The sequence below is a fragment of the Populus alba genome, chromosome 6, assembly GCF_005239225.2.
Source record: "Populus alba chromosome 6, ASM523922v2, whole genome shotgun sequence".
NCBI lineage: Eukaryota > Viridiplantae > Streptophyta > Magnoliopsida > Malpighiales > Salicaceae > Populus > Populus alba.
Window position 1 is genome coordinate 14,465,074 of NC_133289.1, and position 25,715 is coordinate 14,490,788.

A 25,715-nucleotide genomic window follows, 5' to 3' on the forward strand; every position below is an offset into this window, starting at 1 on the left:
AAGCATATATCCATCAAATATCACTTTCTATAAAAAGCAGTTGGCAACAAAGAAATCGAGTTCGAATATTGCAAGACCGAAGAACAATTAGCAAATATCAAATATCTTCATGAAAGCGCCTCCATGAGTCAAGTTCAAGGCATTATGAGATCAACTTGGAGTATCAATTAAGTGCATTAAAGAAATGTGTTAAATTATTAAAGCATTTAAAGAAGATCCTTGAGACCAATTATAAAAAATACTACAAAATATACAATATTTGTCCGCAATTCAAAGAACTCTAGAATTTTCTATTGTAATGGCTAAATTTCCAACAAGTTCTACGGCTAGAAGTTTTGTCTAGACTATTCCATTTAGATGGTTAAAGAATACTATAAATAGGCATGCAACCATCACTTATAAAGCAAGCCAAAAAAAACTAAACTAAGTTCAAAAACTTTTGTCCTAAAACTCTTCCCCAAATATTATATCTTCCATCAACAAAGGTTTTGTTTTTGAATCCCACATTCTTCAACCATTTCCAAACTATAAACTAAATCCTTTTACTAAACTACTATAACTAAAAAACTTAACTATCAACTTTAAATTTTAATCCCTAATCACTAAAACCTCTAAACTACCTCTTGAACTAACATCATCCTATAATAGACCTCATAGTATATAACCATTTGTTTTTATATAAAATATTTTTCTATATGGGAAAAAAATATCATAAGCTTATAAAAAGAGGATTCATGTAATGTAATATTTCTCCAATGTAGTTACAAATTTATGGTGAACTATGTTCTTCCCCAATTAAATTATGTGGACATTGTTCTTATAAATTTGTTCTTTATCCTTGCTCGCTCCTAGATGATATCAAATTTCTAAAACATGAAACATTACCGCGCATATCGGATTCGTCTAACCCAGTTTTTTTTTTTTTCAGGGAAGAAAAAAATACGGTAGCTATGCTTCTATTTTAATTTACCATTTGAAGGGATTAAGATTTGTAGATTTCAAAAACAATGTAGGCCATAGCTTTAGTGACCTCAACTTTGCTTAATTGCATCACACTCACTTTGCCAAAATACGCTTTTAGTTATTAGTCATGATTCATTGATGAGTGTTGTTCAAAAAATAACCTAATACATTAGTTGTATTTTACCATGGAAAGAACAAAGAAAAGGCACAAAAAATATAATTCAACTAGTCAGGTCATGAATTTGCTCTCTATAAATCACCAGTTCAAATCTCACAAACCTCAGAATCACTAGAAACTTACATGTTCGTTAATTTCAGGGCTCATAGAATTAGTCGAGATACGCGCAAGCTGACTTGAACATCTACAATAATTAAAAAAAAAAAAAAAGGTAAAAGGGGTTACAAGAAAATTATGGGCTACGGGATTGGAATTATCAGATTAATATTTGTCAATGCTCTCTTTTGAACAACTGTAACCAGTTCCACTACCTGAAGGACTTCCGTACTTGTAACCATCAAGCAGGCGATTCACCTTTCTACCTATTCAAGCGGGTACAGCTCGTATCATTTTCAAGTTGCTTCATTCAAAATCAAATCGTTTGCCCTCTTCAAAATTCTTAACTACATCGAATTGCATTTTCCCTGAGAATTTTATTCAAAATTTCTGCCCGAAATTACATCCTATTTTCTTCACATATATTATTAGCTCATTATGATACACTATGTGGAGTATATCCACCTCCCTTTTCTTGTGAAGTTGGCACAACTGAGGCAAAGCCGGGGAGTATAAATACCAAATTAGGAGAGATTTAAAGAGAAAAACATTATTAACATCATTTAATTTCCACAAAAGGCCATGCCTTGCATCAATTTAGACAAACATGTTGGGGCAAATTAATAGGGAACTGTTGATATGCAAATGTACATCAAATGCAAAATGTGGTAGCTAAGTATAGAATCGTGGGGTACAACCATTAAGGGTGTTCACGGTTCGGTTCGGGTCAGTTTAGACTCAAAAAACCAACTGAACCGAGTTATATTAATTTAATGAAATATTAACTGGATCGAACCGAAATCCGGTTCAAACCGAACCAGTTCAGTTCGGTTAAATCCAGTTTTTTTGGCAAAAAACCGAGAAACTGAATCCCTTCACAGATCAAACACTAATTTTTCCTTGTTTGGAATTTTATATTTCCTGCTATTACAATCTTGAGCTGACAAGCAAGGAACAATGCAGTTTAGCTAACCATTCAGAGGATTTTGTAATAGATCCATCTTTGTTGCAGTAAACAACAAAAGCTATAAATTCATCTTCGGTCATTAATCATTGTTTCCTGTTGATATACCTTGGATCCCTGGGCAAACACCAAGTACTGGGTCAAAAATTACCTCGTTATCTTTTCTCTATAGTAGCCATCTCCTTCTACTGCAACTGCAACAACTTGTGCAGAAATAAAGAAGGCTTGTGCAAAAGTAAAGAGAAGAGAAGTTAAGGAGATGAAGAGATGAGTTTGTGTTTGGCTCACTTTTGAGATGGAGATAAACGTAGATGAAGAGATGAGAGGCAGAGCAATTGAAATTTGAAAGAGGAAGGAAGATTGAGATAAATATTCTCAGGGGTCAAGCGGCGGCTTTTAGGGTTAGGTTTCAGTATTTAACTATTTATACCCCTCTTAATTTGTATAGCTTTGGTTTTTTAGTTGGTCCGGTTTGGTTTGTCGGTTTCCTATTAGAATTTATGGTTTTGAAAATCGGTTTAATCGGTTTTTTATCTTGGTTCAGTTTTTTCAGTTAATTTTTTTCGGTTTTCTCAGTTAATCGGTTTTTTTAAACACCCCTAACAACCATAATGTTAGAAACCTAAAGGTGCAGCCACAAATGAGAAATTTTTGTCTTATGAGAAAATTTATCACGTGTTCTAAAATGGGATGACTCGTTGCGTTAATTAGTTAGGGCGGTTACTTCCTTAATTTGCTCGATAATGCTCTAGTTTAAAGAGCACAAGTTTGTATCGTGAAAAAGACCAGTTCTAGATACTTCTAATGCACAGGAAATCCACTATTTATAGTAACTTGTTAATCTAAATTATTTGTGTTACGAGCAGAAGCAAATTTCCTTCCTACTGTTTGTGCCTAGAAACATCAAAGAAGCCGCTTACGTCTCTTGTTGAGGTCTTGTGTAATGAATATACTGCTTCAGGAGCAATCTGACAGGTACCAGAAAATAGTAAATAGCACACATGTTAATCTGAAAGAACCTTTTCTACCACATATTAATTTAAATTTTATATAAATTTATAATATTTTATACTTAATTTTTATTAAATAAATAAAAAATAATAAGATTTACACTTATAACCACTTAATCATTAAAACTTTAGTATTATATTAAATAATTAATTTAATCTAAAAATTAAAATTATTATATGAAATTTCAAGATATAATTTATATTATTTTTTAATCATTAATATAATTTAAAAAACCAAAAAAAACAAAAGAAGCAAGGAAGGACTAGGGAACCGTTTGGAAACGCAGTTTTTAACAACGTTTTCAAAAACTTTTATTATTTTTTTTTGCTAAAATTTAATACGGTTGGTAAGTTTTGGATCGTTTTGATGTGCTGATGTCAAAAATAATTTTTTAAAAAAATAAAAAATATCATTGACATGCATTTCAACATGAAAAGTTATTTGAAAAGCAACTGCTACCACACTGACAAGCATACTCTAGAGCACCCAGATTCATACAGATCAATCCTCATATATATATATATATATATATATATATATATATATATAACGCTGCTGAAAGAAAATCAATGTCAGCACCTTTCCTCCGGATCCCAGATGGAGGATTCATCACAACAGTATCAACAAAACCTAAACAAAAAATTGAGACCCTCCGAAGAAGGAATGACAGCAGAGCAGAGCGCAAATGTCGAGCACTCCAGAGGTGTGCAAGTTGTCCATCAGATAGATTACAAACAAACATGAAGCACTCATTTTTTTACCTCTCCATACTAAGTTCCTGGTATCACATTCGATGAAGTTTATGTCCAACTGCAGGTTCGAGCATTTAACAAATCAAAGACGCATCAGTGAACAGCTGACAAAGCACAATTACATTAAATAAATAAGAAATTGACAAAACACACGTTAACTTTCTCTCTTTTTATCTGTCGAGAGAAATTATGAAATAAAGCGGCAAATACATGAAGCCCGAGTAAAGGAAAGAATAGCGAAAAACATCAAGAAAGAGAGAAAGAGACGACATCCTCAGCATTTTAGGAATGCTATCTCTAGAGATTGAGAATCAATATCGATGCCAATAACCTGTCTGTGTCCAAAATTACGAACGGTAATAAGAAAAGTAAACTATTAAACAGGTTAAATTCATATTTAAGTAAATAACCAAAAGAGAAGCTGCAGCGCTCAATGAGCCACAAGTACCGTAACCAAAATCTCCACCTACGTACCTAGTCGCTAACATCCCCAAACGATCTCTCCTCGCCTGCCAATTATATATCACATAATTAGGCACCGAAATATTATCATTGTATTCTAAGGAGTGAAAAAAATCAATGACTCAACATAATTAAAAAAATATAATAATCATCAAACTCTATGAATCAAACTGTAAAATGATAAAATTAAAAAAAAAAAATCATAAAAACAAATATTAAAAAATAAAACATCAGCAAAATCAAGTGATGTCATCAAAATCCGTGAGTAGTATCACATCAAATCTTAATATAATTGAACTAAACGGCAAAATTAAAAAGAAAAATTAAAATTCACAAAAGAATTCAAAACATAAAAAAAAAAAAACAAAAAAAAAACAAAGGAAGTTAATTTTCAATGAATTCAATGATGATGTATGTAATTTTTTAAAATAATTAAAAATAACTAAAGCGAACTTGGTCTAACTTTCAAAATTTATGACATAAATCATGAAATCAGATCACAACGTAAAAAGCAAACAAAAAAAATAACAATGTCAAATTCTAAACCAACCAAAATAATTAGGGATAAACATGAAAGAAAAAATTTAAAAAAAAAACTATTTAAAAAATGTATATTTGGAAAGAGAACCAAATTTGACACAAAAAGAAATAAAAAAACAAATCATAAGGGATGAAATTTGAAAACAATTTCAATTAAAAAAATGATATGAACAACTAAAAATAACAATCAAAAGAATGAGAATCATATTTTATATAAAAATAAAATGTCAAGGGATTAAATCCAAAGACAAATTAATTCAATAAAGGATTCAAGACCAAAAACATCATAATTAAAAGGAGGACCGAATCTAATATAAAAACAAAGTGTAAATGGATGCAATTGAAAAAATAATTAACTTAACAAATTATCCAAGACCAAATACATTTCAATTAAAAAAATAAGAACTAAATCTGATATAAAAATAAAGTGTAAATGGATGCAATTGAAAAAATAATTAACTTAACAAATGATCCAAAACCAAATACATTGCAATTAAAAGAATAAGGATCAAATCTGATATAAAAATAAACTATCAGGGGATGAAATTGAAAAAATAAATTAACTCAATAATTGAATCAAGACCAAATACATTGTAATTAAAAGAATAAAGACCTAATTTAACTTCACAAACAAATAGCTAGACTTTTTTTTTTTTTTTTTTTTTTTTTTTGCAACAGCCAGCATGTTTTTCTAGGTGGAGAGAGGGGAAAGAGGGGAAAGGAAAAAACTTCTTATTGGTGCTTCTCCACACACCGCCAACAAATATGCGTCTCACCACCATGACGGGGGTGGTAAGGTGCATCAAATGTCGCCCCGGATGGTGGCATTTGGCTCTATATAGACGCTGCATGTGCCACTCGAAGCATACGTGCAATGCTAGCAGCTTTTTGAATTTAAAATTAATTTATATATATTAAAATACCAGATCATCCCTAAATCCACATGAGAATTACAAAAAAAAAAAAAAATCATAGCATTCATAGTAGATAGAGTTTATTTTTTAGGAACATTTAAGTAATTGACATCCACAAAAAATGGAAAAAAAAAAAAAAAAAAAAAAAACCTGAAAAGCCCTTAAACCAAAAGGAAAAACAAATTAAGGGTTATTTGGTAATTACACTATAAAAGAAACATAAAATTACTAATTAACACCCTTCTTTAACATAATTACTAATAAGCCTCATGGAAAAGACTCATATACCTCTAATTGCCTACCAAGGGCAAAATCAGCCTTTCACTATAGATTCACACAGTGAAAAGTTGATGTTTTTTAGTTATAGTTAATAAACAAATAATAATAATAATAATAAATTAAGAATGAGTGGTTACAATGTAGAGCATGCGAGAAGCAATGTGAGGCCTGATTGGGTATTGTTGTTCAAGCTCTACTTGCTCTTACAATTATATTATATTATAACAAAAATATATTATATTGTTTTGTTCTGTTTAAAAGAGAGAGAGAACTAAGGTAAGGTAAGGTATCTTTGGATAAAAGAACCGTTGAGGCTCAACTATCATTACAATTACAATTACGAATTACAAAAGAAACTAAGACATTTAGGAAATCCCTTAAATTATATATTGTGATGGTGTCTTCTTTTTTTTTTTTTTTGTCACTCAAGTTTTATTTTCTCTTTAATTTTATTCTTTCAAATTGGATTTACTTGGGATCACAAGTAATGGTTTGCTTCAATTGATTTCATATTGAGTTCTCATGATGTAGACGAAAAATTATGGTCCTTGGTCAATGCTTAATTTGGCAAAATACACTTTGATTTCATTGATTTAGAATAATTGCAACTTTAGGGATCGAATTTGTAAATGAAATTAGTGATTAGGGACTAAATTAAAAAAAAAAAAAAAAGGAGAGGTGAATGGTTGGCACATGTAACACACGTCTATATAGGAGAAGGTTTGCCTTGCTTGCGCTATGCATATAACAGCCACGAATGTTTGTTGGTGACCTTCCTTGGTATTATTCAATTCAAGGTGGCGCATAAGCATGAAGGGGGTCTGGTTTGACTCTGGTGACCTGGTCTTTCTTTCTTTCTTTCTTCTCCTCTCTTTTTTCTCTCTTTTGTCCTTGATCTTCACGTCAAACACTCTCTTAAATAGCAAAGTGGTATGTCATTTATATTTTTATATCAAACATGATCCTCAATCTTTTGATTTAGTTTTTTTTTTTTTCAATTTCATCCTTCAATATTAGATTGTTTAGGAATTGGGTTACCTATTTTTTATTAGTTTGTTAACTATTAGGTTATCTTAGTATCATGAATTGGGTCACAGGTTTGACAAGTTAACTCGGGTTTCCTAGGGTTGTTTTTCTTTTTGTCTTTTTTTGTAATTGAGATTTTATTTATAATTTCATTATTCAACATTGGGTTCATTGAAAATTAGGCTTCGTTATTTTTTTTTTTCTATAGGATTATCTCGATATCAGAATGTGGGTTCGAGTTTAGTAGATTAGCCTGAATTGACTTTTTTGGGTACTTTTTGTTGTTTGATTTCTTTTCTCAAGTTCATCCTTCAATATTAGATCAGTTGGGCATTGTGTTTTGTGATTTATTTTAATTTGTTTTATAAAGACTTATCCAAGTCTTATAATCTAAGACAGGCTGACTCAGGTTGTGGGTTCGATAGCCAACCCAGGTAGCGGGTTGACTTGAATCTTTTTTTAACATTTTTTAAAATTAATTTTTCATTAATTTCATCTTTCAACATTAAGTTGTTTGGAAATTGAGATTTTTAATTTTTCTTCTATTTTGTTTTCATGGAATTATCTTATTCTCATGATCTAAATCTCGGATTTGAGAGGTTTAATCGAGTTTGCTCCGGTCCTTTTTTTGTCTTTTTTCTAAAATTAAAAAAAAAATCTTCAATATCTTATTGATTGGAAATTAAGTTTCATGATTTATTTTGATTTTTTTTCTATGGAATTCTTTTGATCTCATGACTCTAGTCGCAAATTTAACAGATTATCCTAGGTTAACATGGGTCAATATAATATGTTGTTATTTAAGTATTTTAAGAAAAATGACGTTCAATATACCATTGTCTTAATATTTTTTAAAAAATATTAAAAAAATATTGTCCAATGTGCATTGAATTTTGAAAAAAAAAAAAAAGCCATGTTATAAAGCAAATTAACAACACGTGGGCATTTTGTTTTTGTGCTAAATAAAATTAATATGACCCACAATATAGCACGGATTATTGATCTAGTGCTTTCTAAGTACTTTAGCTTCATCTCTCTCTCTCTCTGCATGTGTGCGTATATGAGCGTGCGCGAGCTACTTTTTTTTTTTTTTTTTTAAGATGCATAGATGTTGCTAATCAATAAAAACCTAAATGTTCTAGTGATTTTCCTATAGCATGCATTGTGGCATGTGAGGAGAAACACTAGAGATTGTGATGATATTTCTTTTTTGTTTATTTCTTTAGTTTTTTTCTGCTTCATCAACAAACTTTTTTTTAACTTGTCTTTCCATATTGCATTGACTTGGATTTAGACTTTGTGATTTGCTTACTTTCCATTTCATTGTCTTAATATCTTAAAAACATCTCGACATTATTTTGATGCTTGATTTTATAAAAAAATTATTTTACTACTTACAAAAGAATTAAAATTCAGGGATTAAAATTGAGATGGAGGCAAAAAAAAATTGTCTTTTTTTAAAAGGATTGTTTATGCAACGCCTTTTTAACATTTTTTGCCTCAAAATTTTTGCAAAATTCATTTTTGGTCCCTTTTGTTTGACATATTGTTTTAGTCCTTTCAGTTTAATATTTTTTGTTTTGATCTAAAATTTTATTTTGTTGATTTTTCAATCCCTTAGTTTGAGAGAGGAGATAGAAACTCATTGAAAAACAGTGAAAGAAAGAGAAAGTTGATGGATGGTCAAATTTCAGTGATAAAATAAGATTTTCTTGGTGTCAATGAATTTTATTTGAAGAGATGAGTTTCATTTAGGTTTTTTACCCCTTATCTTGTACAAAAAAGTAGATCGAAGCTGAAGAAAATGTCTTGATTTTGTATTTTTAAATCAATTTAGAGGTGTTTTAAGTTTAAAATTAAATTTTTAGATCCAAAAAACTCCAGCATGAATTTCTGACCACCTCTATTAGTCAAAAATTAAACAAGTAAACGATGTGTCATTATCCTTTTCTTTTTCAGTTTTGAAAAAAAAAATGGACAACATGTCACCCATTTTTTTTGTCAAAAAAAAAATTTTTTAAAAAAAAAGAAAATAAAAAAAGGTTAGGCATGCAGGCCAGACTTCAAAGATCACGCTCATGGACTTTTCTTTGAATGGGTCCTTAAGCCTCCTAGGCTTAGGATCATGGCATCTTTTTAAACTTTAATTTTTTGAATTTAAATTTAACTTAATAAAAATAGATTAATTAAAGATATGTGTAGGATATCCAAACAAGCAGGTATTCAATTTCAATTGAAATAAATTAAAATTAATTAATTATAAATGATTTTGTGATTTTTTTTAATTAAAAATCGTTTAATTTTTACCTACTTTTTGTATAAAATTATAATGTTTTTTTCTAATATTAGCAGGCATTTTTTTTCAACCCTACATAATTCTTTTATTGAGGGTAAACAATTTTTTTTGTGTTTACTTATGTATAGGATTCTCCATTTATTTTATTTCATTTATAAATCAACTTTTTTTCACGCTAAAAAAACTTTTCATCCGGCTCATGGCGTCAACTAATTAGTACATGCTATTAATCTGTTCTTTTCTCTTCTCTTTTTTTCTATTTACAAAACCTCGTACATTTTTTCTAGATTAATTACCAAGGAATGGATGGCATATCTAAACTCCTTGCATCACAATCAAGAGTAAACCAAAACCTGTGCCCATTCATATATAATTTATTTGCCTAGTAAACGGCTTCAAACCTTTAAAAGAATTTGGTTGTCTATGACTAGTTAAAAAGAACGCAGAGCCTAACAAGTTTTGGACAAAATATTGCCTGCATAATCAACTCGTGGGCATTAGAATTTATCCAACCAATATCACAGCAACCAGGAAATAACCACATCCTGGTATTCATTTGTTTAATTTCTAGGAAAAATAAGCTTGTTTGGATTTACTTCATCTCAATCGCTTGCTTGCCCATGTTGGGGGCGACATCGAAGGCCACCTAACCAGGTGACCATCCTGATTTACCAAGTACAGATTCATTTATCATGGTTTAAATAAAACCACCATTGTCTGGACACCATGTTTCCTTCATCTGCAAGCATGGTTTTGGTCCAAACTCTAGAACTGATGCAAAATCCGAATACTTAGCAACCATAGGTGTGAGCTTAAAATACAATCTGTTGGACTCCCGAGCAGCCAAATCAACTTTATGAGACACCGGAATGCAATAAATTTCTAAAAACAAAATCACAAAAGATCTCAGAAAATACACCATTGGCTCTCAGTCTGTGAATGACAGCAGCATAAGAAATACAAACAAATCGCAAATTCAGAGAGCACCGAATGAAGAGCTCACGATGACACGGTGAGATCAAAACAAGATAGCCACAATCATCTTAAAATCCCTAAATCCTCCTTTTGGGGTCCGAGTTAATTAATTTTGACAGAAATGCAGAGTACAGGTTTCAAACACTAATCTGAGTTAATCTTAAACTGATAAAACTATTTATATAACATATCGGTAGGTAACATATCGTCCTGCTGTTTCACTTGGCCTGATAATCTTAACAACTTGTCCACGCTTCAGCCCGTAGTATCTTGCGATTGGATCAGTTATCTGAATGCGAGGCAGCTGAAAATAGCAAACAAATGCATTATACGGCCTCAGAAAGTACAAGTACCAAAGGGAAAACACAAACTGAAAAAGATCAACACCTGTCCAACTTGATAATTCTGTATAATCATTCTAAAATAAGAAACTACATTGATTTATTCCATAAGAAATAACTGCTATCGCCATTGAGGCAATCACTTATGATTGACAAGCATTTACGCATCTTTTATAAGAGTGCAAGCATTTGAGCATCTTTTATAAGAGTAAGAGTAAATGAGGACGAGGTGGAGGCAGCATTCGTAATTTTCTCAAAATAACTTAATATAACAAGTCACAGAGCTAGTTTACTAGAAAATGAACTGCATTATATAGAAGGTCCAAGATTGTTAGCAGCAAGGTTTAAAATTAATTCTCAAAAATCAATTGCTAAGGTTATCCTGACCTGTGTTTCTTTCACTGTATATCTCTCCAACAAAGTCTTCTTCTCTTCATTTGAAAGAACTTGATGTTCAGGGACAAGAACATGCTCTTTGATGTTAACCAACAGCTCAGCCTCCTGTTAAAGGAATTAAAAGACATTAATATTGTATCTTACATTCAGATTTCAATAAAATGGGATCTAATTTGTTCGCTGCCTTCATCTCTATAGCATTATTAAGGCCAACAATCTCACTGTAGGCTACCACCTGGCTCTCACTAATTTGACTAAACTAACAGAACTATATAAGTCCTAAAGATGTTTTACAACAACATAAAACTCGGCAACTTTTTATTTTCTTAACCAAAATTCTCTCTAGGCTCATTAATGTTGTTTTGTATTGGGTGTATGCAGTAGAATTAGCACTGACAGCTTCAATGGAAGAATCTGGATTTATTCAAAGCTATACCTTCAGATTTTCTTTGTGCTCCTCTATCACAAAGTCTTAAATCTTGTTCATGTAAGTTTTCCTAATCTAAATCCATATTGAATTGTGTTGTTAACAGGGAGATCCATATACTAGTAGTCTCAGATGATCTGTTCCTTCTTGTATTCCTAGTTTGGATTAACCAAATGAAAAGTGAATTTTAACTCTTAAGATCATAGTTCTTGCTTACTGTGAGATGCCAATTTGCTTTTAAAAATAGGATATCTTCAGCTGAATAGACTTGCATATCTATTAATTACATGTCATTCAATATTGCGTAGAAGGACAAGTAACTTGGATGGAGAAGGTTCAAGTTCGACACCCTTAATATCCATGAAAGACATCAAGTGTTTGTGAGTCATTCTTACTATTGATGAATTAAAATCAAGATATTAATTTGAGGTAATTGGGCTAAAACAAGGGTAGTTTATATTGCAAGATGATGAGGGACTGTAATTTATCCGGATCTATCCAGAACCATGCAACAGAAATGGCCAAGCTAAAAATCCTGTAATCTTCTTTTCCTGTACTCTCAACTCTTAAAAATCTCTAGTTTTTCATGATTATTAAAGTGTGTTCCTGAGACAAATGAAATTATTCTATACAAAAAGAATTATGCTACGCTGAGAACTTAGATAATTGATTTTGTCATTATTTTGATTTAATTGTTTTCCCTCAGAGATCACAGAGGAAATCTTCCACCAAACTTTGATGACATAACTAGCTTGGAGAAATTTAAGCATTTTAAATTCTAGAGATTTACCAGGGAGACCATCTTAAATTGACTCTCAATGTTTGGTGATGTCTCTAAATACTTCATCTTTAAGTTTGTCATCCAATTATAATACAATTAAATAGTCAACTGACTCCAGCAATCAGAATTTATTTTTACCACAGCATGAATCTACACCTCCCATGTCCATCAACATAATCAACCATTACAAATGTATTTGGATAGGAATTCACCCACTTCCCAAATAGTTATAGAATATATTCAGATACGAAAAAAGATAACAGCTAAGCATATATAGTAACAAAAGAACACCGTAAAAGAAACCACTTCTGTTTTGTTTCTTTACCTGAAAGACCTCCAAGTGGAATTTTGTAGAGATCTCATTGATACAAGTTCGAGCAAATGGGGTCAAATTCTGTTGAACAACCAAGATTGCTCTAAAAACATTCTCGGATTTCATGCGATTAGTGTATGTCTTCATTGTTTTAACACCAACTTTAGCTTCCTCCGGAAAGAAAACATAAATCTGCTTTGTACAAAACCCAAAACCACCAATTCGTAAAAGAAGAATTAATGAAAAAATAAAACAATAAAATGAATAAAATTACCTGATCAGAACTATCGTTTCGCTTGGTCTTGTTAATAACAAGATCTTCCCTTTTCATGTTATTACCATATTTGGATTCAAATTGCTCTCTTGTCATTTTAATTTCAAAGTCTCCAACAAAATAACCTCTATCCTTGAGCATTTGCATCACTGTCTTTCTAATTCTAAACAGCCTCTTGATTTCTTCTTCTGTTAAAGTCATTTTTTCTTTTGTTCCTCTTTCACCTGATATAATATGTATTCACAACCAAACAAAAATCATTCGGAATTTAAAACTCGATCAATTAAAACCCTAATGCAAACTATTAGGTTTCAAAAATCCCTAAAGATTCGAGAATATATATATATATATATATATATATTAGAGAGAAAGAGAGAGAGAGACCTGGAGATCGATAAGGGAGAGTGTAAGGTGATCAAAACCGTAGGAAGGTTTATGGAGGAACGGTCTCGCACTTTCTCTGTTTCTTTTGGAGTTCGGAGATAAGGGGCCAATGCAGGAACGGCCGTGATTATTATTTTGCAGGGTGTCTTAAGCTTGGGTTTTGGAGGGGCCCTTTTGGTATTTCGCTGCTTTTCACTTCTCTCCTCGCTTTTTCTGACCTAGTGTAGCCCTGTTTTTCACACTGTACACTTGCATCCGACCCCATACGTGTATAACTCGATTCACAATTGACCAGGATTTTTCAGTCTTTAAGAAAAACAATTTTTTTTAATAATATCTCACGAAACACATCCTAATAAACCTTACATACCCGACAATTTTTTTAAGTCTCGTCTAATATTAGCAATAAATGTGATTTAAAAATACAGAGTTACATGTCATTCTACGTCATAATGATAAGTTTTAAGGGTACAGTTTATCCTATTTTTTATACTTTTTTTATTTTAAAAAAGTATTAAATTAATTTTTTTTATTGTTTTATTATGTTGATATCAAAAATAAATAAATAAACTAACAAAATTTATGTTAATGCATGTTTAAATTAAAAATTATTTGCAAAAACATTGTACTATATTATCAAACATAAACTAAATAATAAATCATTAATTATTTGAATAGTCATTTGTGTGTGTAACTGTCGCACATGGACGTGCATGTAATGAAACGTCATAATTGAGGAATCACAACCTAATTTTATAGTTTAGTGTTAATAGAAGACCCGGATATACTAATTTTATCAAAAATTTCAAGAATAAGGAATTGTTTGTAGTTGGGGAAAGTATTAGTAGATCTAGTGCACATTACTCAAAGTAAATTGTATTGTATGGTCTACATATGGTTTAAAGGTTTTGATAAGTTCTTAATCGATGGTATGTCTATGGCTCAGAATAAATATTTACTTTCATGAATAAATATGGTATTTTAAATTTATTATAGACTTGTATGCCTAGATAAATTCTTATGGGAAGAGTTCATGTAAGCACCCTGGCTGGATGCACCTATCCTAGAAAGTAAAAATCTTTTCCACAACTCTTATATTGTGATAAAAAAAAAAATACTCATAATTAAAATTGATAAATATAAAGTAATTCTAAGAATTTTCTAGTCAACTCCTGATATTTAAATAATAAGGCTACTTGTAGGTCCACCATTTATACCAAAATGTTAACCATTAATTTTCAAAGAAAAAAAGAAAAAACTTAAAGTTATTGAAATATTGACCAAATCCTAAAAAAAAAAAAACTTTACAAACTTGTTGTAAATTCCACAAAAAAAAAATACAAAAATATTTCTAAAACAATGCTAAAACTTTTTTCTCTTTTTTTATAAATAAAGAACGCAATTTTTGTAAAGATTGGGCTGTATAGAACAAGTAGAAAGAAAATTTCATTTAAAAACTTTTATCTTTTTATCATTTTCCCTTTTTTTTATCATTCATTTAACACAAAAAAAATGCAAACATGCACACATGTTTTTTTTTACTATATTTTTACTTACACACCTCACAATTACATGTTTACAAGCCACAAAAATTCAAAATTCAACAATAATTTAAAACACACACTAAAAATTCAAAATTTTGTAAAATGATCATTTCAAAGGTTGAGAACACATTAGAGAGATTGCTAGGAACTCAGAAAGCATATTGAAAGATTTTGGGACCGTTGAAACAGTGGTGATACTCCCGTGTCTTGAGAGGTGCGTGATGTCATGGATTTGGTAGCTCTCTCTCTCTCCTCTTCACTCTTATGTTGACAATGTAACGAAGAGGAACCTATAAAAGCAAGAAACAAACACAACAAACTTTGATTTTTTTTCTTTTTTTTTTTTCCGTTTTAGATATGTTTATCTCCCTTCTTCTTTTTTTAAATGGTCATAGGTGCTATCACAGGTGGAGCATTATGTGTGGAGAGGGCCAATTTGGTGGTTGTTGATGGGTCATCAATTCACAACTAGAAAGAGAGAAGAAGTTGTTGGTGATGGTATTCACAGTGGTGATATAATAATAAGGGACTATTCATGATGGTTGTGAGCTGTGATGAAGAGGATAAAGGGTTGTGAGTAACTTGCATGGAGGTTGGTAGTCATAAGTCGCTGAAGGAGATGGTGGAGGAGACATCGGTTTTGTGTGGCTAGTGATGTTGAGCTTTTTTATTATTGTTGATCCTCTGCTGGCGCTGTGGGGAGAAAAAAATAAGGGTCACATATTAAAGTTGCTATTGATGGCTTTGAGGTTGGACCGTCAATGATTGTGGTTTGAGAGGGGAAGGAAATGGGTCTATGGATTTGTTTGGTTTAGTTGAAAATAAAGTATGCTATGTGGTGGCTACTTGGAATGAGAGGAGATGATGAAGGCCAGTATAATGTTTTTTCTTTTGTATGTGGCGGTTAGGTTTAGATATCACGGGAGCTAGGTTTTTTTGTTTGTGGGGGATTTCGAGGGTGTGTCAGCCAAAGAGAGTTTTTTTATATATTTTTTCATTAGTTTTTTTTTTATCCTCTCTCATAAACATCCTTCTCTTTTATGTGTATATAACCATTTATTTGTAAGTAAAATTTGTTATCTTCTTCCCTCAATTGTTTGGTTCTCAAGGAATCTAAATTTTATTTTGTCCTTTTTTTTCTCCCTTTTCACTTTTGATCCCTTTATCCATTATTATATTTTAATTTTTCTTATTTTTTATATTTTAAATTTTTTTTAAGAAAAAAAAAGATAACATCAACAATGACTCAAAAAGCATGTTAACAATTAAATGTATTTGAAAGTAGATTTTTTTTTATTTTAAATTCTTTGAAAAAAATACTAAAAACAATGAAAATACATTAAGAAAATAATTTTTTAGGTTTTTGTTGTTTTTTTTTCTATTTTTTGGTTTTTTTCAAAAACAAATCAAAAATTGAGTAGCAACAACAATTATTTAAAATGTCTATTATGTTTGTAGTATTGAATTATGTATTTATTATTTGTTAAATGACCTGTATCATATCCTTCAAAAAGTATACTTCAACTATGTAATTTATATTATACAATACTCTAAATGGTGTGGGGAAAGCACTGTGGATTACAACAGTAATCCACAGTGCTTTCCTCTTCTTCTTTTTTTTTCAACTTTTTTTTTTTTTTTTTCAAATGTATTTTTTTCTTTCGTTTTTTTTCATTTCTTTTTTCTTTTTTTTTTCCAAAATTATTTTTGTTGATTTTACTTTTTAAATATTGACCTGGTTAAAATTTTTGCTTTGTAATTTTTTTCTTTAAAATACTGTGGATTGTTGCGATGTTTTTCTATATAGTTTTTCTATTTTATTTCTTTATTTTTCAAAATTATATTTGTCAATTTTTTTTTAATATTGAGCTGATTGAGAGTTTAATTTTGTATTTTTTTTCTTTAAAACATTGTTGATTGCTACAATATTTCTCCGCATGGTTTTTTTTTATGATTTTCTCTGAAATTATCTTTTTTTATTTTATTTTTTAATATGAAGCTGGTTAAAAATTACAGTTACAATATGCGAGGAAAGCACTGTAACTTTCCTCGAAAATTATTGTTGATTGCTACAGTGTTTTTCCCCACATGGTTTTTTCTTGTTTTTGTTATGTTTTTTCCTAAAATTATCTTTGTTAATTTTATTTTTTAAATATTAAACTGGTTAAGAATTGCAATTACAAGTAAATACAATTTTTTCCTCACAAAACACTATGGATTGATACAGTTTTTCCTCACGTGGTTTTTTTCCAGTTTCTTTTGTGTTTTCTTTTTTTGTAATATTTTTTTCCAAAATTATCTTCATCGATTTTATTTTTAAAAAAATTGAATTGGTTAGAATTTAACTTTGTAATAAAGCTTAATCATGTGGGGAAAGCATTGTAGCTTTGCTCATAAAACATTGTGGATTGCTAAAGTGTCTCTTCGCATGGTTTTTTTTGTTATAAGTTTTTTCAAATTATCCTTTTCAATTTTATTTTTTTGAGTATTGAGTTGTTTGTGAATTACAATTATAAGTCATTACAAATAAGGTTAAATCATGTGGGGAACATTGTAGCTTTCATCACAAAACACTGTGAATTACTACAGTGTTTCCAACATGTTTTTTTTTTTTTTTTGGTGTTTGTTTTGTTATTTGTTTTTTCTGAAATTGTCTCTGTCAATTTATTTTTTTAAATATTGAGCTGATTAAGAATTTAGCTTTGTAAATTTTTTTTCTTTAAAACACTGTGAATTGTTGCAGTGTTTTTCCATGTGATTTTTTTATGATTTTTTCCAAAATTATCTTTGTTGATTTTTTTAATATTGAGTTGGTTAAAAATTATAATTACAATAAAGCTAAATCATATGAGGAAAGTGTTGTAGTTTTTCTTACAAAACATTGTGGATTGTTACAATATTTCTCTAAATGATTTTTTATTTTATTTTATTGGAAAAAGCGCTATAATTTTCCTCACGGAAAATTGTCAATTGCTACAACGTTTTTTCTCATGGGTTTTTTTCCTTCCAAAATTATCTTTGTTGGTTTTTTTTTTTAATATTAAGTTGGTAGAGAATTTACCTTTGTAATTTTTTTCTTTTTATTAACTAAAAAAGCTAAATCATGTAGCGAAAGTACTGTATCTTTCCTCACAAAACACTATAGATTGCTACAAATCATTTTGTTCAGTATCTAAATTTTTGATCACCAACACAACTTTTTTTCCCGTCATGAAATATTTGCTCCATCATACCTTTAATTTTTATTACTTATCTAGCGTTGGTTCTCAGTTATAACACTATCAAGTGCATTTATTTTATAAGCCCGCAGCAGTGCGCGGGCATGTCATCTCGTATTATACTACTTAATGTTTAATAAAGAGATATTATATATTAAGGGACACCAATACACTAACTTTATATATTTTTAGATAATACTATTTAATTCTCAATTATTCTATACTCGCAATTATAAATTAAACTTTAATATAATTGTCTTAGATTGGTTTTTAAAGGATTTACAATATAACATTAATATAATAATTATTACATATGAACAAATTTTAAATAATATAATTTTTGTTACTTATAAAGTAAAATCTAGTTAAAAAAAATAAAAAGTTGGACAGTTAGGTTTTTTTTATAGAGTTTATATTTTAAAAAAATAAATAAAATAAAAAAAATATAAGATCTGTTAAAGTTTTCTCTTGACAAGTTTTGACCTAACAAAACTGGGTAAAAACATAGTCAATTGGAATCGAGCAATTGATGGAAGAATGAGGGGTATGTTTGGGATTATGGTAGCAATGATAATTCAAATTTTTTTTATTTAGAAATATTTTAAATGAAAAAAAAAATTAAAGGGAAAGAAATTAGTTGCTGGTGTATTAAATGCTGCTCTACTATGTGTTATTCATGATACTACTTTAGGAAACACTTTATTTGAAGTTGGTGGTGTTGCAAATACATTCCGAGCTTTTAATCTAACTCAAGTATTTTTACATTTAAAAAAAAATTGTTAATGACCCACTGCGGAGCGTGGGCTAATATGTTAGTTATTATATTATTACATAATGTTTATTTTTTAAAATATTGTTTTTAAAAAAATTATTTAGATAATATTTTTTTTTTTTTTAAAAATTGATGTTTTATATCATCACATAAAAATAATACAAAAACATCAAAAAATATTAATATGAATTAAAAAAATTAAATTAAATTAATTTTTTAAAATATTTTTTAAACGCAAAAACAAACTTGTTATAATAAAGAAATTCAACCTACTCTCAAATGAAAAAACAATTATCATCACCCAACTTTTATTCAATATAAAAAATGTCTCATCAATGTATTTTCTCTTTACTATATGGAAAAACAAATTAAATAAGAGAAATGAAAAAAAAATTAATGGGAAAGAAATTAGTTGCTGGTGTATTGAGCGCTCCTCTGCTATGCGTTATTCATGATGCTACTGTAGAAAATTCTTTATTTGAAAATGATGATGGTGCAAATATGTTATGTGCTTGTAACCCAACTCAAGCATTTTTACATTTAAAAAAAAAAGTTATTGACCCTCTATAGCACGCGAATCAATATACTAGTTATTATATTATTACATAATGATTATTTTTAAAAAATGGATGTAATTGGCTTCAATTTAGCCATAGAAAGATGCAATTAATGAGAAAAAAAAAAAGCCTTATAACCAATATGAAAAAAAAAAAAATCACTATGAGAGTCCATAATGAATTGTGTGTGGACCTTTTAGTGTTTTGTTAACTAATTAGTTGACACACCACTCAATGCAAGTTTAATCAAAACTTTTTTTTTAATTTAAAAAATAAATGTGCTAACTTTACAACATAATTCTTGACATAAAAGAATTAATTGTTAATTGAAAAGCTAATTTATGTAATAAAATAAATTGATAATTATATATGCTAATAAATGCTGAAAAGAGTTGTTTACACTAACTACATGCTTAATTGAAAACTTAGAGATAAATTAAAATATCTATCTTATAACACAAATCATGGACTCAATAAAGTTTAATAACTTATTTTTAAAAAAAATTATTTATATAATTAAATAATAATAATAAAAAAAAAACAAGCATAAGAAAATGATTGAAAAAGATTACAGTGAAAACAATTATGAATGGTTGAGCAACAAAACAAAATGTCTGCTAATATTAGAAAAAATTATAATTTATTCAAAACTTAAGTAAATTAAATGGTATTTTATTAAACACTATCACAAAAACATTTGAATTAACTTATTGTAATTAATGTCAACTAAAATTAAATAAATGTCGGGTCGAGCATTCCACATATATCTTTAATTAACTTATTCAAATTTAAATAAAAAATGAAAAATCAAAGTTAAAAAAGAACATTCCACACATATCTTTAATTAATCTATTTAAATTAAAAAAAAAAAAAAAAAAAAAGAGAAATGAAAGTTAAAAAGATTCAAGCGCTTGGCCTATTCTTTGAAGAGGCCTAAAAAGACCAGCAAAGCCAGATCATGCATAGCCTTTTGGTAAAAAATACAAACATGTCATATACTATGGCGATTAATTTTCAATCTATTTTAACATACAAAATAAATATCTTTATGACCTCAAGAAAAAAATTAATTTATCATCCCAAAACACCTCTAAATTAATAATAATAAAAAAGTTGAAAGAATTCATTGTCAACCTCAATATACTTTTCTCATCAAATAATACTCCAAACAGCTTGTTTTGCCGCCATAATTTAAACAACCATCTACTTTCTCTCCTCCATCTTGAAACTAAAAACCGAAAAATTAACAAAATAAAATTTTAAATCAAAATGGAAGGTGTCAAACTTAAAGAACCTAAAACAGGACTATCAAACAAAAAGGACCAAAGTCGAATTTAGCAAAACTTTGCAGCAAAATATGTTAAAAAGACGCTGCATAAACACTGCCTTATAAAAATATTACCTTTTTTTCTCGCCAAACAGGGTCTTCATCTACAAGTGCTTGAACTTTTTCTGTTTTTTTTTTTTTTTTTTTTTTTTCAAAATCGAGTATCATGATGGCTCGTACCGTTGTTTAGAGAGATCATAAACGTGTCAAAGATCTTATGATTTTGTAACACTCAGACCATTTTATACAGAATATTGTAGCTAGATCATCCAGAATTCAGCATACAAGTGAGCGGACAATCCTATAAAATCTGACCGTGTCTAGCCTACAAGAGATTTATTATACAAGTCTTGGTACGATATTCATACGCAAATAAGAAACAGGGGACCGATATCTGAGACCCGTTGAAGGCTTTCAACGATGGAATATAGCAACCTGCATTATCTTTTGCACAGAGGATTTGATCCATCTAGAGAACAAATCATACTAGTTACGACTTTTGCACTTCTCCATGGCTCTTGGGGCTGCAAGAAGTAGTTATGTAAACTTTTAAAAGCAAGGCTATATCTAATTATAACAACAGAAAGAACAACTCTATCATATCAAAACTTGAGGGTGGGTTACAAATTCCTGGCAATTGGGAAATCTTGCTCTTCCAATCATCAAGATTGGAAAATATCAAATGATTGCAAAACTGATGGGCATTTCATTGCTAAACAATGGAGTAAACGCCCATCTAGCCAGTTGTCCAGTGTAATTAACAAAACAAGAAGTGGAAGCTACAAGGTCATTGCATCAGAACATTTGAAGAATATTTATGAAAAGAGGAATCAGTCCATTGCATTTTGTGTGATAGAACATACCAAGGCCAATTGCCTCTGAACCCTTCATAATCCTCAGCTTTCTACAAGAGACGGTGAACATCCTGCAAAACCAAGGATTAGAAGAACTTGCTGAGATTCCCCAGTAAAAATATATTTAACTTACATTTCGCTTGATGATCTCACAAGTGATTAAAAATAGTATAATGGCATTGCATTAATTTAAATAATACTCCCCAATATAATAATCAACAATGCGAGGGAACTCAAAAAACCAAGCCCTATCAGATAATCTGTAGATCACTTTTGATTTGATATCTGCAATATTTATGAGTTGGGAATGACACTTACTTCCAAGGCACGTCACCAACAAGCATCCAATCATTGTCTTTGTCTTCGTAGGTGAGAACATATTCTGAACCATGCAGGAGATCCATTAATCGACTCTCACTCAACCCATCTTGGCCAGGAACTACATGAGAGCCACACTGACCTGTGCCAACCATTTATCAACAAATATCAACTTCCTTCAGTCAAAACACACAATTGGAATTTTTCATGGAGAGAAAGAACATGGATGGCAGGATTGTAGACCAATGTATAGGATGCTGCATTTTGTGACATGCATGCATATACTTTGGATGTCATTTACTGCAAGGCTAAAAGAACCATAAGTGTTGCCTGTTGTGATTAGAAAAATAATTTCCTAAGAAGCATTTCCAAGTTAAATCTCAGTTAAGTTGCTCTATTTAACTTTTTAATTAAAATTTGAATACCACTGCCATACTTAAACTAAGAAATATCATTTATTAAGAGATATCATATCATTTTGCATAAAACTCCAGATGGATCGATTTTGTTTTTCATGAGCATTTTGCCTTTGTATAATTTAGGAAAGAGATTTCTAGAATAACATCTACACATTCTTCCAATTAGATAGCCTAAATTTTAAGAGTTCACTCATTAACTTGCCCACTTTCAAGCGCAAAAGAATCAATGTCTTTTTTCAATTGAAAAGTAAATGTTCTTTACAGCTTCATCATATCTCAGGCATCACAAAAACTACTTAAATCATTAAGTTATTATGAATAGGGAAAAGAGAAACAAATGGTTATTGGAAGTTACCTATTGTAAAGCAGCTAAACATCTTTTCTAGTGCTGAAGAGAGTTCCATGTAGCTGCCAAATGTTTTCAGATCAACTTTCCTCAGATAAGGGGCGCCATCCATACTGACCTTGACATACAAACACCCTGATCCTGACTTGGCTTCTGCACCATCATCATTCTTTGAAAGATGAGAAGCCATTGTATTCTTTCGAAATGAGCGAATTGGTGGCCATCCCACAACTTGTGCCCTATACACGCAAGGCATGAGAAAACCAGGCTTTGCTTTGGTCCTCTTTCAGGGGGGGAAAGAAAAAAATAATAATTAACTTCAACCTTAAAGGTTGAAAATTCAAAACTAAAATTAACTTTAACCTTTAAGCTAAAAAATTCAATAAGCATAGAGAGAATATCAAAGCAATAAATCCTGCTTGTAAAAGTCGAAGTGTGTGTGTGCATATATACATACATATAAAGCACTTCTCTAACCCTTTTTCCTATCAAGTCTATGCTCTGAGACTAGAACACACAAACTAGAGAAGAAAAACAATTATGGCACTTTGGAAAACTACAACACATGCAGCAGATAAAGGCATAAAGAAAGCAAGATATTGCAGCACAATTTGACTAGTCAATACATAAACCAACCGGACGCTTTGAATCAACCAAATAGAAAAAAGAGCATGAAAAAACACAACATCTGGCAATAGCAACGAAAATAAAATCCAAATAAAAGATGAAACCCACAAGCTCCAAGAAGAGAGTCATAAAGAAACCCAGTACTAATTCTTCAATTTTTTTTTATATTTTTTTGGATCAATAGTTCAAAAATATCACATTAATTAGAAATCAGCAAGCAGGAACTCCAACTAAACCACTTAACAGTCTTCCAAAAATAAATTAACCTTTGATAATTAGTACTAATACTTTTATTAACAACAACAACAATCCACCAATACCCAACAAAGAAATCGGCACAAAAAAAAGCATCCACGACAAAGTTTCAATTTTTCTCCGTACAAAATTATCTCAGCAACTAAAACACTAGCTAAAAGCCACCAAAACATAATATAAAACACCAAAAATCTAGCAAGACAAAGGAGGAAAACAGGTAAAAAAACAGCTGGTAAAAAAAAAAAGAGTAGCAAGTGAGTTACTTAGAAGCAGGAGCAGCCCCAGGGCCATTAGTGTTAGCACCATCAACCTGACTCTTGTTCTCCTGCACAACAGCCTTCGATGAGTGAGGGAACCCTTCTTTTCCAGAATTAGCACCTCGAAGAGAAAAATTCGGGTCAGATCCGGCATTCCCAGAGAAAACCCAGTTAGCAGGGCCACCATGAATGGCAACAGAGAAACCCCTCTTAGCCCCAGACACAAAGCTCTTGTCTTTGCTATTGTTGTTGTTGTTGTTGTTTAAGGAAAAACCAAGTTGTTGGTTCTCATTACCTCTCTCTGGTGAGTCGGACCCGGGTAACCCGAGTCTTAACTCAGTGGCTTTCAAGTTAAGACCTTTAGAAGCAGTGGTAGAGGTGTTTATTGTATCAGTGCCAGAGGTGTTTTCCATTGAAGAAACCTCAGATGATATGCCTATGTAATCATGCTCTAAGGGCATAGACATCAAAAAGCAAAGCTCGCTCAAAACAAAAGCACGCACTGGTTTTCAAGAAGAAGAAAGGCAAAAAAGAAAGAGAAGGGATATTTTTTTCTTTTTTCTTTTTTCTTTTTTCATTTTGAGTGATGGATGGAATATTAAGAAATGTACAGTCTAGAAGGAGAGATGGAGTTTGGTTTAATTTAATTCATGAAGCAGAAATTTTACTCTCTTTTTTTTATTATTATTATTGTAATATTATATAATGTCATTCACCTGTAGGGAAAATGAATATATGGACTCACTCCCATCCCATGTATCGAAACGTGTAGTGTAAATAAAAACGAGTAGATTAATACTATATTATATATGCTCCTGTATATAATAATAACGAACCAGTCCTATACCATAAAATTTCTGTTAACCAATTAGGGTTCCTAGTAACTATAATACTAGGTGATAACTCCTTAAACAAGATTATTCTCCATTAAAAAATAGAATGCTAGAAATCCATTTTTTTTTAAATATTAAATTTTTAAGGCTATCATGATATTAGGTGCGATAATGCTAAATTAAAAGGTGACTTAGTTTCAATATGCAAAAGTTGATTTCAAAAGACTTTTATAGTCGTAACCTAGGAAAATAAATCATTTACACATGGGGTTGTAGCCTAGTGGTTGAAGGGACTTGTTCTCTTCCTCCACACCAGGGTTCAAACTCTACTTGTGAATGTTTGTCATTCTCGCGGTGTCTTACATGCTCGCTGGGCTTGCAGGATGTTCAATGAGCCCGAAGATTAGTTGTGGTACGCGCAAGCTGGCCCGGACACCCCGGTTTACCCAAAAAAAAAAAAATCATTTAACATACTAAAATTGATTCTTAAAAGACAAAAGAAAAGGGTACAAGTAATTAACGCCTTTTGCTTAAGAAACCAAAAGAAACTTGTCTTCGATTACCCTCCTTCTTAAAGATGGAACAAATCTGGCTGGTAAGCTGGTAGTCAGCTTGCTGGTTTGTTGGCAAATCTGGCTGCCTCCCTTGGTTGGTTAGCTGCTGTCTGTTCCTCTATGTGGATCGAGAGGGTTGCCGATGCTGTTTATTTCTTTCGGGCTTTTCATTTGTTCAAGCTCCCGTTGGGTTTCTTGCTCACGTGCTTTGCCTGCCTTTTCTCTTAGGTGTTGCTGGCCGGGTGCTTCTTGCTGCTGCTTGGGTGCTTTTGGCTGATTATGCTGCTTCCTCTGTCTTTGTTGATGAGTTAGCTTGTGTCGCTGGCTCGTCCACTGCAGACAAGCTGAGCTCCTGTTTCTATATTAGTTTGTAGTATTTTTGTTTTAGGCTGTTTGTAGCGTACTTTTAAGATCCGGGCTAATAGTCCACTCGGTTCAAGACTTGAATTTTAGATTTTAACT

General features: G+C 30.6%; 2 protein-coding genes across 4 annotated transcripts; both read right to left on the reverse strand.

The window, feature by feature from the left end:
* Window positions 1–10,351: 10,351 nt before the first annotated feature.
* On the reverse strand, window positions 10,352–13,530 carry LOC118048013 (DNA-directed RNA polymerases II and IV subunit 5A). 2 transcript variants are annotated; one of them, XM_035057513.1, is made up of 5 exons: window positions 13,373–13,530; window positions 12,989–13,212; window positions 12,727–12,906; window positions 11,185–11,298; window positions 10,352–10,760 (listed from the first exon to the last, which is right to left on the reverse strand). In XM_035057513.1, the coding sequence occupies exons 2-5, from the start codon at window positions 13,187–13,189 to the stop codon at window positions 10,635–10,637; spliced, it is 621 nt and encodes a 206-aa protein (XP_034913404.1). In that variant the 5' UTR covers window positions 13,190–13,212; window positions 13,373–13,530; the 3' UTR covers window positions 10,352–10,634. The 2 variants fall into 2 exon arrangements, with proteins under 2 accessions (XP_034913404.1, XP_073265844.1); XM_073409743.1 differs by lacking the exon at window positions 12,989–13,212 and having other exon boundaries at window positions 13,373–13,509.
* A 7,450-nt stretch (window positions 13,531–20,980) lies between these two features.
* Window positions 20,981–24,486, reverse strand: LOC118047990 (auxin-responsive protein IAA27). 2 transcript variants are annotated; one of them, XM_035057487.2, is made up of 5 exons: window positions 23,873–24,486; window positions 22,737–23,008; window positions 21,963–22,104; window positions 21,654–21,715; window positions 20,981–21,314 (listed from the first exon to the last, which is right to left on the reverse strand). In XM_035057487.2, the coding sequence occupies exons 1-5, from the start codon at window positions 24,331–24,333 to the stop codon at window positions 21,277–21,279; spliced, it is 975 nt and encodes a 324-aa protein (XP_034913378.1). In that variant the 5' UTR covers window positions 24,334–24,486; the 3' UTR covers window positions 20,981–21,276. The 2 variants fall into 2 exon arrangements, with proteins under 2 accessions (XP_034913378.1, XP_034913380.1); XM_035057489.2 differs by having other exon boundaries at window positions 22,737–22,966; window positions 23,873–24,481.
* Window positions 24,487–25,715: the final 1,229 nt, after the last annotated feature.

Excerpts from the sequence above, each read along its gene's own strand:
- LOC118048013 (XM_035057513.1), bottom strand. The coding sequence starts at position 13,189 with ATGACTTTAACAGAAGAAGAAATCAAGAGGCTGTTTAGAATTAGAAAG. Across the intron at positions 11,299-12,726 it reads TCCACTTGGAGGTCTTTCAG|GAGGCTGAGCTGTTGGTTAA; the intron begins GTAAAGAAACAA and ends TTCCTTTAACAG. Across the intron at positions 10,761-11,184 it reads ATACAGTGAAAGAAACACAG|CTGCCTCGCATTCAGATAAC; the intron begins GTCAGGATAACC and ends TGCTATTTTCAG.
- LOC118047990 (XM_035057487.2), bottom strand. The coding sequence starts at position 24,333 with ATGTCTATGCCCTTAGAGCATGATTACATAGGCATATCATCTGAGGTT. Across the intron at positions 21,716-21,962 it reads GTTGGTGACGTGCCTTGGAA|GATGTTCACCGTCTCTTGTA; the intron begins GTAAGTGTCATT and ends TTGGTTTTGCAG. Across the intron at positions 21,315-21,653 it reads TTCAGAGGCAATTGGCCTTG|CCCCAAGAGCCATGGAGAAG; the intron begins GTATGTTCTATC and ends TACTTCTTGCAG.